At 45.2% G+C, this 26,732-nt stretch overlaps 1 protein-coding gene across 1 annotated transcript in view; it reads right to left on the bottom strand.

Annotated features, from left to right (window-relative positions):
• Positions 1–10,818: 10,818 nt before the first annotated feature.
• nhsl2 (NHS-like 2) overlaps positions 10,819–26,732 on the bottom strand; it is a 52,671-nt gene continuing 36,757 nt past the window's right edge. The window contains exons 3-10 of the mRNA XM_068755990.1: positions 21,221–21,363; positions 19,808–20,057; positions 15,145–15,336; positions 13,692–14,808; positions 12,411–13,572; positions 11,932–12,241; positions 11,443–11,560; positions 10,819–11,158 (exon numbers count right to left, since the gene is read on the bottom strand). Coding sequence (XP_068612091.1) covers positions 10,819–11,158; positions 11,443–11,560; positions 11,932–12,241; positions 12,411–13,572; positions 13,692–14,808; positions 15,145–15,336; positions 19,808–20,057; positions 21,221–21,363 — 3,632 coding nt within the window. The remainder of the gene's footprint in view (positions 11,159–11,442; positions 11,561–11,931; positions 12,242–12,410; positions 13,573–13,691; positions 14,809–15,144; positions 15,337–19,807; positions 20,058–21,220; positions 21,364–26,732) is intronic.

Below are 26,732 nucleotides of genomic sequence, written 5' to 3'. Positions count from 1 at the left end.
TGAACTGATTCCAACAGAAGAGAACGGCCGAGGTTGGATCTTATGGTTGGGTGTTCCAGCATTGCAGACTCCATTGAAGTCATTGCTATGCAACAAGCATGCATTGATTTATAAATATAGGTTCAAACAGACTCTCCAGACTGACGTCAGCTTCCAGCTGTGCACAATGTGTGTGTCGACATTGTTTTATAGCTGCTAATATATTTCTTATGGAGCAGCAAAGACAGGAAGGAAAAACAAAAACAAGCCACGCAAGTCCAACCAGATGATCCGAAATAGGTGGGATTAATCAAGTGGGAATAAAGAGGAATTATTTTTTTTACAGTGGAATGACGTCCGTGTCGACACAACTCACTGTAAAATAAGCAAAAACAAATAAACAAACATGATAATTAAGATGTCAACGTCAAAGGAACATAAAAAAAAAATATTGTTGTGTTATTTTCCATCATGTCATAATGCATCATAAGGCCTATAAGCCTTAGGTCAGGGGTCCCCAAACTTTTTCCTGTGAGGGCCACATCACTTTTCCCTTCTCTGATGGAGGGCTGGGGTCCGTTTGTACAGGAAAAGTGTGATGATGGCAGGGGTGCCTAAACATTTAGGGGCCAAATGTGGAGGCAGGCCGTAGTTTAGGCTCCATCTCACCATCACAACTACACACAGTGACATGAATGGAGTGTCACACACGCAATGCCTCTCACACCCAAACTCAGTCTCTCTCCAGCATTATCACGAAGTGCAGAGGCGAAGAACGACTGGATCAATCAGCTGATCCAACACAGCTGCAGAGGACCAAACAACAAACCTCAAATTATTGTAAAAAACCTGAATGCTGCACGCCTTGGGTTTGAACCCAGGATCTCCTAGCAGGGAGTCAAGTGCACTACCCACTACACCACCTAGAGGTTACCCCATCGGACATCAGGATAAATAGACAGTAGCATTGTTGACTTTAGACCAGAGGCACTGGTTTTGAATCCAGTACGACGTCACCTGGTCTGAGACACGCCCACTCCACATAACACAAAAGGAAAAAGCACAACATAACAACACAACAACATAACAACATAACAACACAACAACACGCTGTGGTCTGAGATATCAACTTATTATTTGACAGGTACGACTTTAGTAATACCTCAAGTTTCCTCACCTATACGGTGGCGTAGTCGGTAGGGTTACCGGTCTACTGCCAGAGGAACTGGGTTCGCATCCAGCTGTGGGAGTGGGGGTGGAGTAGGGGTGGCAGGGTAGGCCCAGGGCCTTACCTGGGTGGAGTGAACTGGACCACTGGTCCACTCCACTCCGCTCAGGTGTGCCCTGGACCTACCCTGTTGCCCCTGCTCCATCTCATTCCCGTAGTGGGATTCGATACCAGGGCCATTTTGCCCCCCTCTACAGTGCTGCCAACTATGCCACCGTGGAGGTGAGGAAACCTGCCCTGTTATTACAAAGTAATAACTATGTAATAAGTTGATATTACAGAACATTGGAACATTAACTTTCTGGCTGTATGTGACCACCATTAAAAATAAAAGGGAGGCTACTCATGTTGTATGGAAAGGAAAATAAGTACATTTTATTTTGGGTCTCTGGTATTGTTCAGGGGGCCAGGCCAAATGTGGAAATGGGCCGGATCCGGCCCGCGGGCCGTAGTTTGGGGACCCCTGCCTTAGGCTATAACCGGCGTGCGGTATTGTCGTTAAGGAACCTGGTGAGTGTTACTACAGTGGATTTATATATGAATAATCTCAAATGGCATCAAAATGTAAAGGAATGGAAGCATAAAACAGCGTATAATGGAAGTATTGTAAGTACAGCAATTTACAAACTCATGTGTTCACTTGGAATCTTTCCATCACCTAATTTGTAAACTCATTCAGCTGAAATCGTTGGTTTCACAGGTTTCCCAGTTACTCCAGTTCTCCCAGTAAATAAGAACATTTCAGGCCGGGGGGAAGCTGCAGCCGGAGGAACACGCTGGACATCCTGAAGCCTGGCCAATCAGTCCCAAACCAGTCACAACCACACACACACACACACACACAGACACAACCAACACACACAGACACATGCAGGCTGCCACAGAAACCTTGAAGGCATCACCGGCTGAAATACAATCATTCCTTTCTGTCTGCCGACCATGTGAGTTCATGGAAAACCGAGCTGGACGTCGAGCCCAACCCAAAATTAAAGAACAAAACGGAGCCCCGCAGCGACTTCCACGCACGCAGCCGTCCATAAAATCAAAGCATGCAAACGTTCCATCCGGGTGGGAATCTCTTAATGGCTGTGTGTGAGACCGGTGGCAGCAGGATGCATGCGCCCGCCAGCAGTTTGACCCGGCGTCACTTTTACTAAATGATTAGTCTTATTACTCACTACCACTTTTAGTTCTCATGAGAATCTAGTTAGCAAGAAGCCAAAAATATATATCACAGAAACACTTCTTGAGGATTCGATAGCTATCCCAAGAGTCTCCTGGACACTGACAAATCTCATTCTCCTTAAAAACTATATTAAAAAAAAAGCTTAAATAAGAGCAAACAAGCAGCTCCGCTCTTGTCTAATTCAATTTTGCAGCTTGCATGTGATATTTCCCTGCAGAGCGTGGACGCATGGGCTTCTACCGACCATCGGTCTGTCTTCACAAAGCGTAACACAAGAATGGAACCGGTCTCCTCTCATTCAGCGTAGAAGAAGCTCAAATATCTCAAGTATAGAATCAGACACTTCAACCAGAAGGTGCCTCAAAATCCTGAGAGAAACTGTGAAATAAAACACACTGTGTCTGCGGACCCTGACCTTTACACTGTAAAGGGAGCAGTCACGCTTTAGAAACCAGCTCATAAAGGGCGTCCGATCTCTCGTCCGATCGCTCTGTCCTTCTTTCCAGCTTCTCACCAACCGCTTCCACGCTTTTGATGAAATGCTCACAGCTAAATCACATTGATTTACAATTTTACAGCGACAGAACTTTGTGAACCCAACATTGGTGTACTGGAAATGCACATCTGGAGCTGTCCTTTGGCTGAACTTTTGAACGCTTCCATGAAGTCTAGCAGCAAGCTGTCCAATAGACAACAGATCAATCATCCAACACAATACTTCTAAAAGTATTGATTAATGCCCCTGGAAGGGATTTTGAATGCTGCTGGTATTGCGTTTCGTTTAAAAGCGTTTTCAGCCCCCCCCCCCCCCCCCCCCACTGTCAAAAAGGCTTTTGTGACAGTTTTAGCAGACATGAACGCAGCTTTGCCAGCAAGTTCCACAGAATTCAGAGGAATGGAAACTTGGAGTTGCATGGCAACAAGTAAAAACTAAACAAACATGCGTTACCAACCGCATAGTAGAAAGGCATGACTGGTCGGATCCGTCGATCTTCTATATGAACGTCTGGAGGTGGAGCAGACGGCGTGGATGTGGTGATGGCCCATCCAGCAGAAGCATCAGTGTGTGTGTGCGTGCGTGGCTCCTCCTTGTCCTCAGGTACTCCAAGTAATCAGGATGTTAGAAAACGCATTTCCAATTTCTAATCCTTCTGCAACTTAATCTCTTTTCTAATGTTGCTCCTTTTCCTCGTCTCTCCTGCACTTGACGTTACTCCTCCCTCCTTCCCACTCTCCTCCTCCCCACATGACTTCAGGCCATCATCCCTCCCTGGTTTCCAGTTTCCCCACTGTGACTTAAATCTCCCGTTCGCTTTCTCTGCCCATTTAATTATTGTCTTTCCACTTTGTTTTTGATTTCCAATTGTATTAAAGAAATATATATATACTGTATATGAGAAAATAATCATGTCAGTTTCTCCTCTCACTCTTTCTGTGTCTCTGTGTTGATTGCAGATTTGTATCAGTACTTCCTGTTCTGGTTGTGGCCACCAGTGCCTGTGCGTGCGTGTGTGTGTGGCTCAAAGATAAGACATCTTTCTGCTGTCAGTAACAGGAAGAGTGCTGCTTGGTGGTTTACCTCTGACGAGAGAACCTTCCCTGTGTGTGTGTGTGTGTGTGTGTCTGTGTTTGTGTTTTATATTGGTCTCTACATTCTCTGTTTTATGTGCCTACATAAATTATCCAGTCTTCATTATGGTGGTCAGCTTTGTCTTCCATCAGTGAAGACATAAAGTGTGAATTTTAGAATAAATGTTTTTTGTTATTTTAAAATGAAGGCAATCAAATTCTTAAAAATAAAAATCAGTGATTTCATTAACTTTACAAGTGCTGAACCTCTAACGAGACTCGAACGTCCAATGCCAGTCTGCCATTGCTGCTAATTTTGAAACAAACAGAAAAAAACACAAGAAAACAACCATATTTCATCAGATTTGCCAAAAGTTCTTTTTTTTTTTTTTTTTACATTAATATTTAATTAATTAATTTTACTTTAATCACAATTTTTGTGATTTGTGTAATTTCTTAATTTTCAAGTTTGTAAAATGTTGCACTGACTACAAGGATCCATTAGGTGTCTCTAGAGCCCCAAAAGAAAATCATGTTACAAGGCGGTGTGTGTGCGCGCGCGCGCACGTGTGATGTTCAAGCTCTGTAATGACATCCTCTTTTTTGATTGCATCCTTCCTAGCTACACGTGCACACACACACACACACACCTAATGTGAACATCACTAAGTGACAATCAGATGAAATGGCTTCACAAAGCTTTATATTTAATTGATCCTTGCAAATATAGTTGTTCAGGAACGCCCCCCCCCCCCCCCCCCCACACACCCACACACCCACACACACACACGCCCAGAGCCCTGAGACAACTGAGACAGGTAATTTACACGGTTTGTTTTCGCGGCGCTGCGTGCACCTGATTGTGAAAACAAGCATCTCCCCCCGCAGCTACAACAGCATGAAGATTCTCAAACACGAATACGTCGTAAGACCCGAACCCGCAGAAACCGATACCTCCAATTTAAAAACATCTGCAGCACGGATCTGGATTAACAGATTAAATTATATGACCAGATGTTGATTTTAAGTATATTGATTATACATTCATTTCTAATTGTATAACATGAATTCATTTCAGTCACATTTAATATAGTTTTTTTTTTCTAATCACGTTGAATAAATATGAGGAAATTAACCACTGAGCAGAGTTCTCTCATATATATGCATGAGATCTCATGTGTTTTTCCCAACTGTTACTGTTAATTTAGAGGCTTTCAGTAAAGCAGTAAAACTCAAAGTTCTCAGGAGAGGAGACTCCTGTGGTGGTGAGCTCCATTACAGAATTTCTTTTTTAGAAATGCTTAATCTCAAATCCACAAATCTTTTAACAACAGTTGAAAGTCTATCGATTATTGGATAAACCTTCCTTTAAAGAATCCAAGTGTATTTTTCTCTGACATGGCACTGACTGCATGACAGCATAATCCTCTATAGTGCAATGCAATGACTATAAAGGATTTCTATTCTAGCATAAGAATGATTAGTTTGGATTCAAGGTGATAAAAAGGGCATATTTATGTATAATCCAGGTCAGATATTCTTAGGGGAATAAAAGATCGGCTTCAAATCATAAATTTATTCTTCTCTGTTATGCGAGAATGAAAGACGGAAAACCTTTCGATACAAATAAATGAAAAAACGATTCAACATTGGATCACAAGGTTTCAGTTTGCTTTCCTGAGCCAACTAAAACACCCAATTAACAGAAGTGTTGCGGCACCTTGAAAGAACGGCACAAAGAAAACATTCAGTTCTTTTTAAGCAAGAAAAATAATTTATTTATAATTATAATGATATAATACTTTCATCACATTGGCATCGCGTATAGCTGCTGAAGTAAGCGTTCGTGTGCGACGCCACCTCGCAGCTACAGATCACACCATTGGATGGGGCAGGGGGGGGGGGGGTTATTCGATACATACATGGAATATTCCTTTAAATATGTCTTTTTCAACTGGAATAACAAAAATAGAATAATTCCAATAACTCTGTCTCTCTCTAATGATCGTCTCTGTTTTTGTAAACTGCCTGTACAGCCCCTGAACCGGGGGATTAAATTGGGGTGCTTGTTTTACTTAGCTTGGAGTGGCAAGAAGGTGGAGTTTAAGAGGGAAAGACATTTATATATATATATGTGTGTGTGTTTTTCTGATTGGCCAGTTAGATTGTCCAAACAGGCTGGCACTCCTCAAATAAACAAAACAACAACAAAAATATAATAAATAGGATACATTTTTTGGCCCAAATCTGCAGCCTGTATCGGTCGCTTCCTTCTTCCTGTTAAAAAAATGCTTTATTTATTTTACAACCAAATGAGCATTTGAGCCCAAACACGCAGGCTTTAAGTGCGATCAGCAGCAATACGAGCATCATTTATTGTGTAAAGTCTGTTTTCACGCAGATCCTTTTTTTGGAGGGGGGGGGGGGGGGGGGGTTGGTCGGTCATGTGTAAGATGGTTCCGCCTTGGCGGAGGTATGTGCTTCACAGGTAAGGGAGAAATCTAAAAAAAAAACAATCATTTAAATAAAAAGGCAACTGAAAATGCTTTTATTTTGAAGCTCCTATGTTCTCGTCTTCTACCAAAATAAAAAGACCAGATTTATTTTATTTTGGGATGGATTATATTTCCTTACAATGCCGACTGGGACGATTTGCCTGTTGACTGTTTTGGAGGCTAAACTCTGAGGGGATGTTTGATGCGTTTGCGGTTCTATCGTTGAGTCGTATTTTATAGTCTTTTCATTACAGTCCTGTAAACACATCATTCTCAACATTGCCTCAACTCTCCACCTTCACGCCCTCCTGCTCTACACAGCTTTTATTCCATGCGTCCGATAGCTACAGGTTAATATTTGGCCTGGTCTGTTTTCAAAGCTCGAGTAGAAATATTTTGAACAATAATTAAGCGCACTCTGATTTCTCTCAAATTTCCCCATGCCTTTGCGAAGGAAGAAAATGAGAGTGGAAAAAGAGAAGAAAAAGCTTTCAACATGATTACTTACGAGTCGTGTGACATCTGAGAATGGGGGGGGGGGAGCGGAGGTGAATAAAAAGATAGGCGGGATATTGGCAGTAATCCCCCCACCTCCATAAGAAACCAACCTTTAATCCACGCCCTCCCCTTTTCCCCTTCTTGCCCTCTTAAACAAGGCATAATAGATTAAATGCTCAATATATTTCTTTTTTCATACGTTCACTATAATATGAATATAATATGTCAACCTAGATTAGAGGTCAGTAATTTAGAGGCAGAGGTGCTCTTAACTCTAACATTCCAGCGTAATTCCAGCTGTTCCTTTGGCTCATGCCTTTAATGATTCAACCCAACAATGAAATATATAGAGCAGCATTTTATATTTTGGATTAAAAATCTCTGGATGATTTACCGGTAGTCTGATGAGCGCGATGCAACCAAATGACAAAATCATTTCAGATTTTTAAAATTCCGGTAGTCCGAGCCCAATTTAATGAACTTTGATGCCCCCCCCCCCCCCCCCCCCCCACGTTACATCTCTAGTACTTAAAGAGAGCAAATAATAATTACACTGCAATACTCTGCCTGAGCATGAAGGCAGATTTGGGCAAGGATTCATCTGTTAAACACTCTTTTAAACCGATGTGCCCGGATTTTTGAAAGATTTTTGCGAAGGTTGCATTTGGGTACTTAAAAAGGCAGTTCAAAATGAAAAAAAATAATGAAGTGATTTAAAAAAAAATTAAAGCAAAGTGGGTGCTGCAGCAAATACGCCCACAATTCAGCATACAAGGCTAACGAACACAGAGTTTTATAGATCTTTTTTTCATTCACTAAATATTTAAAACAAGCTTCGCTTGACGTATTTTTCCCATCTTTCACGTTTTTTCTCAGGATGATGGAATACCTGAAGGACTGATGGAGAGAAGTGAGTTTTTTTTTTTTCATCCTCTCCTCTGTTGCGATGTGCGGGTCCTCCTTTTCTATCCACCGGGGGGAGCTCTAATTCAATAGCACCAAGGACTAGTTAGAATTGGCATCAAGGGATAAAAGTTCACCCAGGCAAGGGGATAAATCGGGTGATACAACTGAACCGCTTCTAATCGAGAATTCCCAGTTCGTGATCCAGAACTGTGAGTTCCCCCGGCCCATCCAGGGATGGTCTGGGGGGGGGGGGGGGGTGTTTCAATCAAGGTCCACCAGACAAGGTTTTTTCTGCCTGTTTTCGTGCACGGAGCTCTTCATTCTTTCCTCCATGCAAATGTTACTCAAAAAAAAAAAAATGTATAAAAGCTCAAAGAACAAGAATGAAAGAAGGCAAGAAAAAGAAACGCATCGCTAGAAAGACGTTTTCTCAAACTCAAAGCGCAGCTTCTGTTTTCTTAACAGTCATCCATTGACATTCATCCGGTGTCGCGTTGCCAAGCTTGGATGCATAGACTGAATGCAGAAGGTTGGAGAAGGGGCAGGGGGGGACAAGGTTAACAGAAAAAGGGGAGGGCGATGGAGAAAAGGTTCAGGTGGGAAGAAGAGGAGGAGGGAATGCAGAGGTGATGATGCTACGTGTTAAGGAGTGGATTCCAGTGAGAAAGTGTGCTACTGTATGTGCTTCAGGAAAGGCTACGAGAGAGCGAGAGCGAGAGAGAGAGGAAGCCCTTTTTACACAGCTTGTTCACGGCTGGTCTGATATTTTCATGCGTTTTTCTGTATAAACACAAGCAGTAACATTCGCCGACACCAGCGCCAACGCGACATCTTGATGACGTCATGCGTTTGGCCCCCGGAACCAGAAGATTTCAAAAGAAGCCAATAGAAGTTTGCAGATGAATAAAATACAAATAAAATCAACTGGAAAATGCCATTAAGTTGGCGAAACAATGTCGGGGCTGGAAGCTTCTTCCACTCTGAAACCGAGGAGGAAGACCAACCAGAAGGTAGCGGCGAAGGTGATGGTGACTTTTATCATTTTTATGCATTATTAAAAGCGCCGGACGGTGTTGCGTTTTGCGTAAACAAACAGGAGTCACAGAGAAGCTACGCTGATGGATGATCCGCTGTGTAAAAAGGGCTAGAGAAGATGATGCGCATGACAAACCAAGTGGACAGAAGGCGAAGAACGAGGGCTGGATCGTGCACGGTGGAGGGTTAACGCCAACGTTTCATCCCTCGTCACTGGTCAGAAGTCAAAAGACTCCATCTCCCAGAATCCCGTCGGTTCTGGAACCCACGTCGCCTCCGCTCATTCCCCAAAATGTCGGTGATTCCTGAATCCTAGCAGGTCCGGAATACTTTATGGTTCCGTAATGTGTTGGTGCTGGAGGAGCGTCGGTTAATCCTTTCCCAAAGAAGAAGAAGGGGGGGGGGGGGGGGGGCGATGATGCAACACACAAACACACACTCACACAAAAGTATACGTTCCAATTCAAATATGCACAAGCAATGAGTTCCCATAAACACACACACATACGTGCACTCATCCAATACTCCCATTCTGTTCTTGTCACAAATACACGTGCGTGTGTGAACACACACACACACACAGAAGCGTGCACACATACACACACCGTTAGGTCCCCTCTGGTCTGTTTTTTAGCGTTGGTCCCGTCACCAGAGACCAAAAAAATGAATAAAAACCCTGTTTAATAATCCGGCCTGCTTCATACTCTCCATGCAGAGATTCCACAAGCAAGATGCAAACACACTCGTATGAACACAAAGTCTCTCTCACACACACACACACATACACTTGTGTGGGTCTGTTCTGCTTGTCCTCCATGGCATTACTTCTCTGTGTGTGTGTGCGTGCGTGTGTGTGTGTCCAAGCCGCTTGCTGCTCTGTACACTATTTTTTTTTTTTTGTCTTTTGATATTGATAGGTGAGAGTTCATCTTTGTACACTTTTAGTATAAGTACAATCCAATTAAACATGTACAGTATATGGCCATGTAGCGTGCGCAGGAAAAACAATGCACGAAACAAAATGACAAATAATAGTCGATGAGAATCCGGGGTGGGGGGGGGCGGCAGCAACGCAAAGGCTGCATCATGTAAACGACCTCTGACGCCATGGATAAAGGGAAAAAGTGCTTGCATTCCAGAACGTCGTCCACATGTGATGGGTCCTCCTGTGGAATGCGTCGCGTAGATCCACGGTCATGTTCGTGAGTGGATGTGACAATAAAGATGCATTCTGAAAATGACTGGTGCCTTCTCTGGTACTTCATTTCCCGTTGACGGAAGATAGTCTCTACATTTTGGGCGTATATTCACCCCGTTAAAAGTTGCCCTCGATCCCCGAGCGAGCTCCACAGGGTGTCGCTGCAGCGCTGCTGGCGGCGGGTTCGGGGCGTCTCGTATCTTATGGGTTCGATTCCATTTATTTCATGGGGTCGTTGGACTTCTGATCCTCTGTGGTATCCTGATGGATCTCTGTAGCTCATCCAGAATACTGTGACCCGTTGTTGCCATGGCGATCTCTCCTCGCCTTCCATGTGGGGACCCAGAGGCTAGTCACTGCATGTTCTTATATTCCCTGTGCTGCCTCCATCCATCCAGGTTCCACACGGAGCCCCCCCCCCCCCCACGAGAAGAGCCCGGTGCAGTGCCAACGCTTGACCTCAATTTCTCAATCACACTTGAACCAGCTCTGCTCTCCACACATTCTTTCAGACCGGCTTCAGCAGGGGACAAAAGAGATGCTCCAACCATAGCATGGACCACGCTGCCCAAATAATTCCCCACAATTTGATTGGACAGTGCAAATGGTCAATCAGTAGTTGGAGCAATCCGATGTCTGCATTGATCGGCACACTGTAGAATTGGTTGGTAGCTTTGTCGACAGCAAGAGGACCCGGTTGACATCGGTAAACCCATATTTCCTTTCACTGATCGCTGGCTTTTCCATCGCCAGATGTCGCGTCTCCTCCCTCAATGGCTGTTGACGGAGCGGCTGAAAACTCTGTGACCCGTCTCGCCAGAGGGTTTGTGCTTTTGAGAAGCTCCATAGCAGAGACTCTGGCTCCTCCGCCGGCAGATTTGCTGCCTTTCTTCTGAAGCAGGGCCATGAAGTTTTCGTTGCGGGAGGTTGACCGCTGGCTGCTTCCTAAGGTCAGATTGCGGACGTCGCTCCCGCAAGTGCTGTGCTTCACTGGGGACACCAGGCTTTGGCGGCTTCCGAAGGAGTCCGACGGCTCCTTGCGTCCGAGGACCTTTCGCTTGGACCTGGGTGAAGAGAGGAAACAGAAAAGGGCAGAGAATTAGAAGCTAAATAAAGAATTAGGTGCCCCGCCCTTTTGCATTAGATTATTTGGAATCTAACTCTTCAACAAGATTAGTCCAACCAAGACTCGCCTTTTCGTTCAGAAAACACAAACAAGACTTAAATATCTTAACAGCTCCCACAGCCTTTTAAGAAGTGGCATCAACATCCTTGTGTTGATTCTTGTAGAACATCTCAGTAGATCTGAAATACGTATGCATGTACGTGTGTGTCCTTTTGTGCAAACCTGTGTATTATAGTGAACAGGTCTTCGGTGGTGTGTGTTGCAGACGTGCTGGCCGACGAGTCATCCTCTGTTTCTTCCGTGATATGGAGTTCTGTCTTCTCATTGGCTGTCAAGTCATCTGAGCAAGAGAGGTTAAAGTAAATCCTCATATCAATTGGTTAAGTATGTAAAACAAAAAACAACATTTTCAAATCACAATGAATCAAAGGCAACGGGAAATTCTTCCAATCAAATGTAGCAGCACTGACAGACTACCACTTTCTGCCACTAGAGGTCTCCCTATTAAAAGAGTGACAACAAGTGAGCAAATTTCACTGGGTTTGAATTTTTTTTTGGCAACTTTTAAATCCTCTTTCAAGCCTACAGGGTAAGTATTTGCTTCCAAAATGAAGACTTCCCTTTGACGAATTAATACGGCACAAACTAAGTCAAGTTGAATGCACCTGTATGACACAAAGCATCGGACAGAAATACATTCTATACACACACCTGGCCCAATCCCTGCGGTGGCCATTTTCCCTTCTAGCTCCGTAAGGTAGGAATCCTGCAGAGACGAATGCAGTGACGATTCTTTGGAACTCTCCTCATCTGTCCCCAGGTGGTTCTTAAGATGTCCCAGCATTCCGGGAACACTCGGCGCACATGGAAACTCTTCCGTATAGAACGGTACTCCAGAAGACTGGAGACCCACAGGGCTCTCGCTCTGTGGCATCTGGCGTTCTGTGCTGCCATTGGTGGAGGAGTGGACCGATGAGGGAAGAAGTAGAACATTTGGTTTTTTGGGCACTGGAGGCGGGACCTGGAGAGGAATGATACATTTTCAAAAGTGAAATCAGTTTAGAAATGGTTCAGACACAATCAACAATATTGAGAAAGATGACCCCGCCCCGTGAACTGTGCATTGCTTGTCTATGGACTGTACTTAATAACCACAGGAGACACCCCTAAAATACAGGCGTCTTCTTCACCTTGGGTTTCTTCTTGTCCGACAGCTCTGCCAGGTAGGAGATTGTCATTCTCGAAGGAAGTGTCTTGCTTTTGTCCTGGAGCTCTGGGGCCTCCATCTTACTGACCGGGGACGGGAGTGAACCCCCCTCCTCGGTGCCGTGGTGACTTTCTGAGTCAAGTTCAGGCTCCACCGCTGCGTCTTCAAGAAGAGGCTGAGGGTCTGGAAGAGGAGGAAGATCAAAAAGGGCCTGGCAGTTTGGGAGTAATGGGTTATCGTACGCAGTCTGCGGAGCCATGGTAGAATCTGTGAGACTACGTGGGCGTTTTGGAGCCTGACAAGAAGGCTTTTTGGGTTTGGGTTTCTTCATGACTTTGTAGATATTGCCCAAGGGCACAGGCCGATCCACAGGTGAGGCGGGAGGCGATTCGAGGGCAAGAGGCGAAGTTGAAGAGGAGGGTGAAGGAGATTTGAGAAACAGGTTTAATGGGGGCCGCTTAGGCAATGGCGGTTTAACAGCAACAGGAGGTTTTGGTTTTGGTAATGTGGGCGGTGGGCTGGGATCCTCGCCTAGTTCTCGACCATGCTGTTCTTCTTCAATGGTGTCAGACGCCCCATCAGGGCAGTCTTCCAAGTCACCACGAGAGACGGAGCGAAGACGAACGGTCTTGAGCTCATTCTGAGTGACCACAGGCAAAGCCTGTGAAGCGCCGGAGCTGATTTTTCCTGGTTTGGCTGCCGTTGAGGTGTCGGAATGCCGTCTGCTGGCCTTTTGCTTTGGCCTGATTGAGGACAGCTCCAGATGTGCATTTCCAGGCATCTCAAAGGACAATCTCGACCTTGCCGCAGGGTCCTTGGGTGACGGCAGTGATGACTTTCTTTCCGGGATCTTCGGGCGCAACTTGCACCCTATTGATCCAGGTGTCCCTGCTGCTCCCTGACCTGCCATTTGTGGAACAGCTGCGGTGGGAGTCTCTGACTGGCTGGAATAGCCACTCGAGGGGGACATGAGCCCTGGAGGTCTGAAAGGTGAAGATGCTTTGATGTCTGTTTCTACGGACAGCTGTGAGGGTGACGTGGCCCTGGAGGTGGAAGGAGAATCAAGCAAGGACTCAGAACTGCCTCTGACCTTCATACATTCAATCACTGTGGTACCTGTTGCTGTGCTGGACCCTGATAAAGACCTAGAGAAGAGCCAGACAGAAGGGTAGAAATGAACCCGTGTGTGTATACAGATAGAAATAGGAGCAAATAAGCAGCTAACAAAAAAAACAACAAAAAAAAGAGTCGTTTCATTTAATACCTGTACGGGTCATTCTTCCAGTCCCCCAGCTGCCAGTGAGTCGGGAAGGTCAGCTCTGTCTCTCCCTCCCTATCCGGCGCCTGGATTTCCAAGCTAGGAGGTCCATCGTGGCCTCCGTGGCCCAGCTCCTTCTCACCAACACCACGTTTTGAGGAGCAGGGCATGCTTGGCAGGAGAAAATCTGGCTGGAAGTCTGGGAAGTGATCCCTGGGGATGTGGAGACTCTTTGGCCGGCCATCCCTGTAGAGACCACCTTCGCGGTGGATTCTCCCTTCCGCTTCCCCAAGGTTCTTCATGAGAGAGACGCTCCTCACAGGAGGCGGTGGCTTACGCTTGGATTTTTTCAGTGAGATGGATCGGGACCGTTGGCGCAAGCGGCCGTTGGTGCTATAGTCTGAAGCCGCGACAGAGATTGTGTCCGTGGTACTGGCGCTGTCTTCGGAACTCCCTCTAGGGTAGACGAGGGCGTAGCTTTCACCAAAACCCTGGAAGTTGCGATGCTGCCGTTGGTGGTCTGTTATTGCCGTGAAATTGCCATTTCCGGTTGACAAATCGTTCCCATCGGGCTGACCTAAATCCCCTTCCGTGAAGCAGAAAGTACCAGAATCCGTGGGTGTGGAAAGGGACCGCTCCCGGAACTTGAAGGCATTTGCCGCCGCAACGGAACGTGCCGACCTCTCTCGACCTCTCTTCACAGCTCCGACCCCGCCACCTCCCCCACCTCTCCCTCCGTCTGCTACGGCTCCTTCCGTTTCACTCCGCTTTCCCATCATCGCCGACGTCAGCGAAATCCCTGGAACGTTGTTCCCTTCTCTCCCAGAAAGGTTCCCCGCCGACGCAAACGAACTGGAATTTGAGCTCGCGGACTGTCCAGCGCTCACCAGCATCACCCCGCCCTGCGCCCCCCCCGTATTGCCGACGATGCTGTGCTGTTTAGGTGGAACTGCCGGCCCTTTGTTCACACTGTAACTGTAAGGTTCGTTCCATGCTCCGGGAGAGAAGGATGACCCCTTGGGTCCGTTCCAGGAAGATGATGGTGTGTTTGAGCACAGCAGCCCTGAGTGGTCCATCGCTCCTGGATGAAGTCGGTCTTGGGCGCGCTGCTCCAAAATGCTCTCTGTGAAAGAGAGGAGAGGAAAAAAAAATTATTACACAGAACACAACTCATCAGCTTCCTCATACCGCATAATTATTCACAGCTTTGGTTCCAAATTGTGGTCTCCTGAACACTGTCAGCGCCACATCGTTTAATGAACTTGGTCGTAAGGCATCAGGGAAGAGTCAGCGAGTTGAAAACGCTGGATAAATTCTATTCATTTTTTACTACAAATGCAAATGTTAACTCTTTTTCTATATTAAATATTTTGACTTGAGCCACACACATCTCTCTCTTTTAAGCATGCGTCTGCAGTTTGCAAGCAAAGGGCCTCTCTTTTAATGGCCACACACGGACCTGCAGGTAAGGTTGTGTCGAGGTCAGAGTGCGTCTTCCTCAGGGGGAGGTTCTGGTGGAAGGTGTCTGTTACCGGTTCTAAGGAGCGGGGCTGCTGGTGGAAGGGGTCCCCGGGAGAGGGGGACGGGGACGGGGAGTGTTGGAGGAGGTCAACACCGTGGAATTTCCCTCCTCCCCCACCTTCTACTTCACCTGGAGGAGAAATTCAGTTGAGAAACACGAAGGTCAGTAAAGCATTGAAATCATCTAATCGCATGCTTGAGCAACCCTCATTGCCCTTTGTTTCCGTCTGCATCTTTGTATTCGTGCAGCCTTATTTCAATCCAATGTCACTTTTAAGCAGATGCTCTTGTGAAACCTGCTTTTCCTTTGTACTTTGTCCTTCGGCCGTCTCATCTGGGCCAACAGTAATCCAGTCAGCCATCGCAAGCAGCGGGTTCCCCACTTGATCACCTCAATGGCATGCAGCGCTGTCTCTCGCCGGCTGCATAATTCAGCAAGGCTCCTATTAGCCCTGTTTTACAACAGTTAGAGCCTAAACGACGCATTTAGGATCGGCTTCTTTTACCGAACAAGGACAATAAAAGCACAAACCGAGACAAGGTGAACAAGAATTCTGCAATTATTTTACATTTCGGCATCACCCTTTTACTTACCTCTATCTCCCAACATCTACCTGTTGATTTTCTTAATGCTTAAACTATTTTCAGTCACACACATAAAAAGAAACAACAACATCCTCCTTCCATTTTGTTTCCAGTCGTATGAATTATGCATCGAATCACAACAGAGAATTGCACACATCGAGCTGTGCGAGAGACCAAAGAGCAAGCTAATCAACTCCACGTGATAATACTCCCAAGACAAAACATTTGCAACTAATTAATAAACTCAGCGATGCTGCTCGTATCCTTGTTTTTTTTTCTTCTTCCAGAACAAAGCCCACAGAGGCACAAAGTGTTCGAGACAAAGCGTAGGCTATTACTTCAGTTGTCTTCATCCAGCTCAGAAGTCTAAACAAGGCCGGCCGGCCGCACCAAAAGTGATACAACAGAGGCAAACGTTCTCACCAACACCAGAAACCTGTTCCATCCTGTGCCTTAAAAATAAAAAAGATCGCCTCGTTTAGTGCCATTTAATGCAAATCTCCCTCTGTGCATGAATAAATTAAGCATTTGAACTTCTATATCAATCCACCAGAGGCTACGATATGAGTCAGCAGCAAGCAGGGCCAAATTGATCTTCCATGCAGACGCTAAACTTGGATCAAAACACTGTTTAACCCTCAAATAGTATAATCACCACTTCTGCAAAGGACAACGGTCACACCCAAATACATAGAACATTAACCCAGAGTACAAAGGCAAGGCAAAACTACCGACTCGGTAGGTAGAAAATAAAAACAAAATGTCTGCTGAACAAAATGTGCAAATTCTATATCTTATATATATTCTATATCTTATCCATGGGGACTCTTTTCCTTTCTACCGACAGTCTCATCAGCGTCTGATTAAAATGAATATATAGTAGCGCTTTCCTTAAGATGCATCCTAAGGGAGGTCCATTCAAACTGCTGCCTGGGAAGGATCCCTTTCACAAAATGTTGCACGATGTGCCGAAGCCCTGAATGGTCCTCCTTCCTGTCAGAAGGAGGCGTGGCAGGTGAATCGAGAGGATTAGACCATCTGCAGCTCAACAGCTTGAACGACAGTCTGCGGTTCAACTAAACTCCACATTTACAAGCTGTTATCTTCCCCTCAATGACACTCTGCACATTACATTCAGAGAACTGCATCCACAAAACTCCCCTTTTTGGCTGTAACTGGCAACATTTCCAAGCTGTTTCCTGCCCATTTCATTATCTGATTTACTATGAAAACTATTATTAAAAAAAAGAAACACTCTAATTGACATAAACAGGCTACATTTCAATAAACAATTAGATTTTTCCTGATATTTCGGCCAAATCGAAGTCAAAATAAGCCAATCACGGCTGAATTTACAATCTACCCACTCGCCCATCTCACTGGAAATGATCAGCTTGCAGTGTTGCAAGCTGCTTGTCCTTCAGTTTACAACTCTGCAGAAGACACTCGCGCCCTGAGAGCATCATGGATGCCCTTACCCTGCCTGCCGGCGCCACACTCGCATCTTTCTCTGCCTGCATCACCTCAGCCATTCATGAAAATTGCCGGAGTGAAATGTGCGGGAGAAAGAGGAGGAGGAGGAGGTGAGCAGTGACAGCATGTTCCCTCATTATCCTTCAATCATCATTCCTCCATCCCGCATCCCTCCATCCTACTCTTCTCCTTTCCTCAAAATACTTTTTCTCTCCATCTTTCATTTTCTCTTCGGCATCTGGCTTCACATGCACGCTCACTTCCTCTCCATTCATTTGCCAATACCCCCCCTCCCTGCCCCCCCCCCTTTTCTATTTTTCTAAGGGAGGAAGAGAGACAACTTGTGGCTAGTTACCATGGCAACAGCAAGCTGGCTGCAAGCTACCTGTTCATTGGTTTGCAGAGAAGGAGAGAGTGAAAGAGACTGTGTGGGGGGGGGGGGGGGATCTCTCTTTCACTCTATTTACCAGATTTTTCTTGTCAACAAGCGCATCATCCATCCAATTCAATGCAGCACACACTTACACACACACACACACGCACACACACACCGCCCTGCAGCAGGAGGTAATCACGAGAACAGCTGTGCGACGCCTGAAAGGAGAATGTAAGAAAATATCACTGCATTTTGACAAGGTGATGTTTTATGTATTGATAATTAAAATAAAATGAATAGCTTCCACACGGTGACGTCAACCACAAAGCGCTTTGAGACGCGCAGCGTTTATTCCTAATGGAGTAACTAGACGCTCATCTCAAATAACACAAACCGGAAAAAAACCGTCTTCAATCGGATCAAGATCAGCCATAACAGGGCCTCGATTGATCAATTGATTTCTTGTTCAAACGTCACAAAAGGATGATGTCTTTGGCGAGCGGACGTCCTACTTAAAAACGTCCCCGCGCTGTCATTGCAGAGAAGAGTCAGCAGCTGCTTCAGTACGACTCGTCCTACATCAGACGCAGGACGGACGAGGACGTTGTCCTGACAAACGAGCCCTTTGCTGGTGTTTGTCTTTGGGATTTGCAGACATGAAAATAAAGAGAATACAGTCCGTCCCTTCTCCCGTCCCTCTCTCTGTTAGCTCGGATATACGGGGGTCGAGATGAAAGTTAAGACGGGGCTACGTATTATTTAAACCTGGCAACCATCATTCCGCAGCTTTTGGCCTGTATATGAGTGTGTGTCTCATTTCTGTTTGAACTATAGGTTCAAACAATACCATGTCCGATCACTAAAAGTTAATAAAACTACATTCTCATTATAGTGCAAACATATTCCCTCCCTGCCGCCATCCTCCTGATATCCACCGAGTCCAGCGCCACAGGCACGCCAAACGGTGGGTGAGGAGGGCGAGAGAGGCGGACTTGTAAAAGGGACAGAGAGGGCGAGAGAGACAAAGTGATATGTGAGGCGCATGAGGAGAAAATGTTCTTGACGTCAAATTTGCCCTTTTGAGCTGTAATGTGTGTGTGTGTGTGTGCGTGTGTGTGTCAGTGTGAGTGAACGTGTCGCATGCTTGCATCATTCGGCACAACCTGCGAGTTACAACTTCTGCATGAATGTGGGCTCTGCAGGGCAGGCAAGACGTCTCTCGCCGTTTCACGCATCCCTTGTGAAGGTTTTGCATCCCCCCCCCCCATCACTGAATATGCAAAATGAAGCAGGGACGAAACCTCTCGCTAATTACCTTGTGAGTTTATGCCTTTCGTGTCCCACAGCATGTGGCCCGCATGCATGAGAGTGGGTGTGTGTGTGAAAAAAAAAGTAATTTGCATGACGGTTCTCATCAGCCGACCTGTTTCAGACTACAGAAATAAAATGTTCCTCTTCAACAAAATCTTTGGGGGGCTCCTGATAAAAACTAATAAATAAAAAAAACAGCTAACAGGGGGGCATTTTAACAGGGTATAACAATTAACTATTGCAAGCTAATAGCAGCAAGTCAGAATTACGCTGAAGTCCAAGGAGACCAAGAGTCACTGGCACTTTGCATTTCTTTTCAGTGTCATTTCCCACGGCTCTCATTTTTACAGCCGTCATGGAAAAGCAACGCCCCCCCCAGAGCCATGCCAAATCGAGCAAAGTCACCAATTGACGAAAGAAAAGAACCACATGACAAGGATTTAGCCTTACCATTCAAAGATCCAACGCACAGCCTGCAGCACATTGTTTTTCAACCATCCAATAGCTGGAAAAACGGCGGCTCATTTCCCCTAAAATGCCATTCAGAGATATATTCTGTTTAACTTTAGATGAATTGTCTGAGCCGCTTCTTATTGACGTCATAAATGAGAAAACAAATAATGCTTGAAGGTATCCAGCTCTATGGAGAACAAACAACCTTCCTCTGTGGCAGCCCAGGACTATCAACCTCTTCAGTTCCAGCCCTACTGACTCCGCTAATCGAATTTCCAATTATAGTCGTTGTGATTAATCAATCTTTACAATGTCAGTCAATTGTGGGGGAAAAGACCATAAGAAAATTGACAGTGTTCAAAAAAAAAAAAAAGGACTAAAAATCAATTCTTCTTAATCATACCTGTGACGTCAAGAGGAATGACGTGGCCCAGGGCGCGCCTCCCCAGGTGCCAGCGCGGTTTCTCGGCAACAGGCGGTCCGACTGTAGCCGAAGTGGCGGTGCTGCTGCTGCTGTTGTTGCTACTCCAGCCCAGCGGGGGGCGGTCTGACCCGCAGGGCGACGGGCTCGGAGAGGGAGACGGGTCGGTCATGGACCTCAGGCCGAACACCGAGGAGGCGGTTTCATCGTCGTAGAGCTGTTTGGACGCCGGCTGGAAGGATAAGACTTTGGCGTGTAAAACGTTTCAGACATAACCGGCTAGCGAGCAGAATGTTCGGATACAGCCTTCCACGAAACCTTTTATTTAGCCTGTTTTTTTAATTAAAATATGAATTAGTGTGTCTTTTAAAAAAAAAAAAAGACTCATAATCGCTAAAGGAGAATCTTTATGATTGATTCCAGCTATCGAATATTCTGCTTTTAAATCATTTCAGAGCAGAATTTGATAGAATGGAAGAAGAAGACAGACACGTGAATGAATCTAAGGTATCAAGGATCGCCACCGACGAGCCCTCGAGCAAGCAAACGAAGAGACTTTGGGAATGCTGCATTGCAGGAGATGCTCCTGTGCGCGTGCCGCAGATTCAATGTCTTTGGGGGAATCTGCAGAACTCTAATTGAAATGAGCCCAAACAGATGAACTTCTTAATTTAACGGTGCTCCGCTGAAGGGACGGCGCTTTGGAGAGCGCTGCAGTAAAGTCACCGTCGGAGTTCATCAGGCAGCCGTAACGGCACAGCTCGGGGAAATAGCTTAAAGAACCATTAGCAGCAAAGACGGAGAAGAGAGAGGAGCCGCTCTCTTTTCTTGATCCTTCACAAATACTTAATCCCTGAATCTGTCTGCCGGGCTTCGATCAGCAGGAGGTCGCCAGAAACAGCACCGATGCCATTTGTTATTTTAATTCTGATCAACTGTGAGGGATGTTTCCGTTTGACATTAACACATTTGTTTACGGAAAAACCTCCCGAGTGTGAATCTCAAGAGAGGCGGTGGGATGTGCAGAATGGAATCACGAGGCATTTTGGCAGGAGATCTGTAGCCGAAAGCATTTTAGTCATTCTGAAATAGTGATTTATCGGCTATGGAGGAGACAAATGTTAACGCAGTGCTACCGACTAAAATGATGTACAATTATATTTATATTTAAATCACATTCACGACCATGTGATCAAATCCACACGAGTTAAAAAAGAAAAAAAAAAACATTTTTTGGAATTTAGTTTTGAATCAGTTTTTTTTTTATGAAAAAACTTTATATAGGCAGGATTGAAAGGACGAAAAGAGTGAGACAGAATGACTCGTGGAAACATCACAATGGGAAGAAAAGGCAGTATAATTCCTCTGGGTGTGTGTGTGTGTGTGTGTGTTTACCAGGAAGATAAAATCAGGTCTCTTGTTGTTGAGAGAGACGGGCGATCGACTGAGCGAGGTGGACGTGTCGTCAGAGCTCTGGGAAGACGGATGACGAAAGGTCTGACCGGTCAGCTTTGAGTCGTACAACTGCTCCTCAAAGTCTGCACGCACACACACACACACGCACACACGCACACAAAGAAAACAAAGGATGAGCTTCTAATTTGCCTGGAACTCGTCTGCAGCACCTAAACTTCCACATGCAGACCAGCTGAACCCAAACTCAGACCAGAGCACGGATCTAGAATAACTTCTGCGAACTCCTGTCCTGGAATCTTGAAGCACTCCTCAACTTTTAACCCTTTCACGTTGTTGTTGTAGATCTTCATTTACTGCATCTCCTCGACGCTTTCTCTTTTCCTCCCTCTCCATCTTGGACTTTTCATCTCGTGCTTTTTACTAGCTCTCCGCGTCTTCCCTCTCCAGCAGCTTAGACGACTCCCCCTCAGGCTATTGTAAACAAATTCCTCACCCCCACCCCGCGACACACACACACCCCTCCCAGTCTCTCAGCCATCCCTTTACCCCAGAACACAGTCACCGACCCGCCATCCTGCTGACGGCTTTAGAGAAAGCAAAGTATGGAGTTTAAATTCACATCCCCAGAAAATATGAGTTATTTTACTATTCAAGTATGGTTACCTAGCAACACAATAACAACATCAATGTCACAATACTTCCTCAGTCACCTGGGATGGGCTCCAGTAAAAAATAAAAACACAACCCAGATTTCGGACTAGCGAGATGATGACAGGAAGATGAATTTAAAGTTAGTAGATTGCGTTTGAGTCATGATCCCACGATTTGCTGACTCAAATATGAATGCATTTGTCGAATAACCAGAAACCTCCATGTTGCTTTAAAAAGCATTTCCGTTCATTGTTTTTTGATTTCGTGGCCAAAGATTTACAGTTCGCGTTTTCACAAAATAAACTTAAAAAGACAACCTGTCCGGTGCCAAACAGCTGCAGGTGAGGTTTCATTTGATTTTGGTCTCAACTGAGGTAAAGGAAAGCAAATATTGGATGTTATTTTTGTGGTTTCCAGAGACATCGCACATTGAATACTGCCCCCTTGAGGCCAGCATCAAAAGTGATTTTCTCTAAATGAAATAAATGTTATGAAATGTACAAAGACAGCAGTGTTTCTGTCAGATAATCTCATTCTGTCATTCTTGATGGTGACTTCCCCCTTCAAGCCAGACCTGTCGAATTCCCTCACGTCCATTTTACTGACTGCTGAGGATCCTGCAGAGCTGCATCGTGTTTTTTTTTGTGTTTTTTATCTCTGAACCGTAATGTCCCTTCCGGCTCTGCTGCTGCAGAGCCTGGTAAACACATTTAGTAGTTTTCACACAAAAAAAATTAAATAAAAAGTTTGGCAGATGTCAGATTTACGTAAAGTGCATGTAGACAACGTGGGAGTGCTTTGGAGTCAGGAAGTCATGAACAGAAATTAACATACAGCAGCAACACCGCAAAAATACAAAAGCATAATGATGCGTTTTCGTATTTGTGCAGTCAGTCCAACCACCCACATATCCATTGCTGTTTTTTTTTTTTTATGACATTTGGAATCATTGCAGTTGACGTTTTCCTTCTCCTGAGCTACAAACTGCCAGCAGCAGCTTTTCACGTCTCCCTGGAGAGCAATTGTGCCTCTAAACCGAAAGAGTGAACCCCAAGCAACGTTGGCATGCGGGAAATTCTCACAACCTTCAGCACAGATTAAGAAACACATACTAATATATATATATATACGCTGTCATGATTCAGTCAATGTTAAAAGGGTTTACAGCCTCATGCTAGACAATTTCAACATGACAATGAAAGACTTGATCAAAGTTGGGGAGTCGACGTTTTTAAGCTGCGTCTTGGTTTTTTTGTTCATGACACGACACTAAAAACAACTTTCCACCGTATGTTGACAGTTTTTATTTTACTGTACGTCAGGGAATATGAACAGCAGGTGAAGGAAATAAAAAGAAAGCAGAGATCCAAAAACAGAGGGCAAGAATAAGCTGCTCGGTAAAAAAAAAGAAGCTGCAGAAGAAGAGATATTGAGGACGTGACTGGGAACATGCGTGCAATATGTCGGTTTGTTTTTAAAGGTCGGGGCAAATGTAAACTGTTCTGGTTGTCAAATGTTCTTCCAGCCAATCAGGAGCAGTGATTTGGAAAAAAAGATCTGCGAGCCCCACCCACAATGCTAAGCCTGAAAACTTCACATGAAAACTTTGCTCTTTGCAACTGAAGTTTGGAAGTAAATATGAATGATGATGCAATAATATGAAAACCTTTTCACTGCGAGTTCCTCAGGAAGTTTTCAGACGCTTCCATTCCACATGGAAGGAAATTCGTCCCAGGCTAATTGCATTCATTGAGGCATATTAAGCACCCGGCGCTGCTGATAGAGAAATGTCTATTTTGCACTGTTAAAAATAATTGATTATAAAACCGGCCGACTGTTTGCATGCCAAAACAGCAGGATCAGTCAGCTAGCAAACAGCGAGCAGAAGCCAAATCTCTGACAGAACTGTGCCGACCCGGAGAAGTGAGGCATCAGCAAAAGTCCAGAGAGACAGGGGGGGGGGGGGGGGGGGTAAACATACTGATAAGAAAGAAGAGCGTGATGAGGAGGCGGAAGAGATGAAGGAGTAGTCGATAAAGATGGCAGGGATGTAGGGTAGAAGCAATAAAAAAATAAGCACCATGGGGTGAGGAAGAGGATATAAATGAGGGGGGGGGGGGGGGGGGGGATGCAGGGGAAACATTTAAAGATAAGGGAGAAAGAAGAAGTGATGGCTCACACAAAAGAAGAGACGATGAATGATGAAAAGTACAGAAATCAAGAAGCTCAATTGCCGTGAAAGACGAGACGATAAGCAGTAAAAGGGCGACATTAACAGCATGAAGCAAATGATGAGGTAGAGGAGGGGACATATTTCACAAAATGGATTACATAATTGATAAATGACAGCACTGTAATACATCGCATTAAACTAAAAATATACAGGTAAATGGTAATGGCTCATTTTTGACCAGCCAATAGAATCTCTAATTATATATCAGTATCAATAATGATCAAATAAAGTTTTGTTTTTTTACTTCAGGAGGACTTTCCACTCACATTAACCTGGATTCCTTTCCCACTGCTGAAAGCCTGCGGCATCAGCCTGTTAGCGAACTAAACTGTTCCCTCCCGTGTGAAGGCAAACGCTGCGCAATGACCGACAATCAGCCGAGTCCTTAAAGGCAGCACGAAAGAGGGAAGGTAAACGGCTGCAGATCCATGAGGTAGCTGGCAGCCAGGCTCCAGTGGCTACCGGTACATGGAAAAGGAGGGGGGTACCATTGGTCTGCAGGGTGTAAAGGTATGCCGGTCACTCCCACTAGTCCACACAAAAACAGACACACAAGAGAGGGGGCGACCTTCCCCACCCCCCCCCTGCCTCCATCCAGACTAGCAGAGTTCCAGGCATTCATGCAGCACTAACCTGTGCATTGTGTGCTAGTGTGTAGTTCTGCAGGACAATCACTTGTTTAGATATCTGTGTGAAAACAGAAAATCCGTGGACGTGTGTGTGTGAAGTCTATAAGCAGGACTCTGCAACTTTTGCGTGTGCAAGTGCACCCATTCACAGACAAGCCCAGCCATCCTTAACGCTGTGCACCCCCGGTCGTGTCAAATTTGGGTCACCTTTTCTTTTCCCTTCCGGGAAGATGAAGGGGAGGGGAGGGGGGAGGTCAGAAATTTTACAATAGCCCTCTTTCAGTGCAGGCTGAGAGTTTGTTTGTCTGCGTACGCTCTTGAGCACCACAACTCGGGATGTTGCGTTTGAGTGCACTGACACAAATTGTCTTTGTCCTCACGGTTGAACACGCACAACTGATCGATCCATTATAAAGGAAAAAAAAAGATGGTGCGTGTTGGAACGACTGGAGCCTTACGGTGGATGGGTGTGACCTGCAAGGCGTTAACGGCCCACTTTAATCTGGCTGTAGAAACCGAAAGGAGGGCGCCGGTCCAACTCATTATGTGCAGGCCCAAAACTCTCGGCCGCGATTCTTCTCAGTTACTGTATTGAAGTAATACTTACGGAAAACTGCTTGATGCTAAATGGACAGAGTTGCAAGTAGCATTTAAACTTTTAGCTGTGGTACCGATTCCTGACAAACAAACAGACGATGAGATTATAAAGGTCAGTCAGGAATAAGAGATCCAATCAAATGAAACCCCGTAACCGGACGCTCTGTGTCGACGAGTCGTTTCCATCCATATAGTGCTGAAAGCCCGCCAAACGGTAAAAGCTGTGCTGACCAACACTTTGAAGAGGACTGTGGTAAATGGGCTTCAAATGGACGTTCAGTGTTTGACATGCCGTGTCAGCCGTGGGACTAAGTGCCCCATTAAAGCCAATAACAAAGAGCATTTCATTGTAATAAATTGTTTGTGGTCGGAAAGGCCAAATGGAAATTCAGCCGCAGAGATTGTTAAATGGAATCTTTTTCTGCCGTATCAGCACCACCCACCGCCCCCCCCCCCCCCTTTTTTTTGATCAATGATCCACCTGTTTGGATGTGTATTATTTACAACACCAGAACCTTATCAGCCTCTATAGATAACTGCCGCGGCAACCTTCTCTGAAACAGTTAAAAGAGCCGCCGTGACATTTTATCACGTCGCTGACGTATTTAAAGGGCTATACCGTGACATTCTGAAAGTTCGCTGGGCCATATCACATCACGCCATCTCTGAAGAAAGGGATCGGCATTTTGGCACTTCAAGTACTGATGTGGATCAGATCCAGCAAGATAACACGAATCCTGCTGGTTCCTCAGAAAGAAAAAAGGCTCATGAAGAGTGCAAATAAAATGAGGGCGTGAGCGGTTATGACTATTTATGGCTCCCCTGCTAATGCATGTGCTGCACTTTAGTTCTAGCCCAATTAGGTTGGGCTGTATAGAATGTTTTTTGGCTTGACAGCAGATGACTATAGATGTTTCCTCCCAGGGATGCAGGGCTACTTCTTATTTCTAGAGACTCATCAGTCCAGGTCACGTTTTATCAATAAATGAATAAATATGCTTCTTACACATAAAACTGTGCAATGCAATCAATCTCTGCCAGATCATTTCTGGACGTTCAACAGATCTTCCTCTATTTGAAGAACTAAATTCCTTGATGGAGCTTTGAGTTAGTGGATAAATCGTTCTACAAAACTTCAGAAGAACATCTGATTAAAAAAAAAAAAACGATATTCCTTCATCTTCCCACAAACTCTCCCTTGATTCTACGAACTACTACTTTCCTGAGACTTATTAAATCTGCCGTCTCATCATTCCAACAAGGGATTACATTTTTTTTTAACTCCGAGATGGAGACAGTGGGGGAACATGAAAAGCACTTGCCGACAACTTTTTAAATACTGCGTCCTGCAGGGCCCCCGTCTCAAAGACATCCTCTCGCT

The sequence above is a fragment of the Brachionichthys hirsutus genome, chromosome 23 (assembly GCF_040956055.1).
Source record: "Brachionichthys hirsutus isolate HB-005 chromosome 23, CSIRO-AGI_Bhir_v1, whole genome shotgun sequence".
Classification (NCBI taxonomy): domain Eukaryota; kingdom Metazoa; phylum Chordata; class Actinopteri; order Lophiiformes; family Brachionichthyidae; genus Brachionichthys; species Brachionichthys hirsutus.
The sequence above is the reverse complement of the archived record's forward strand: the minus strand, read 5'-3'. Positions and strand labels throughout refer to the sequence as shown.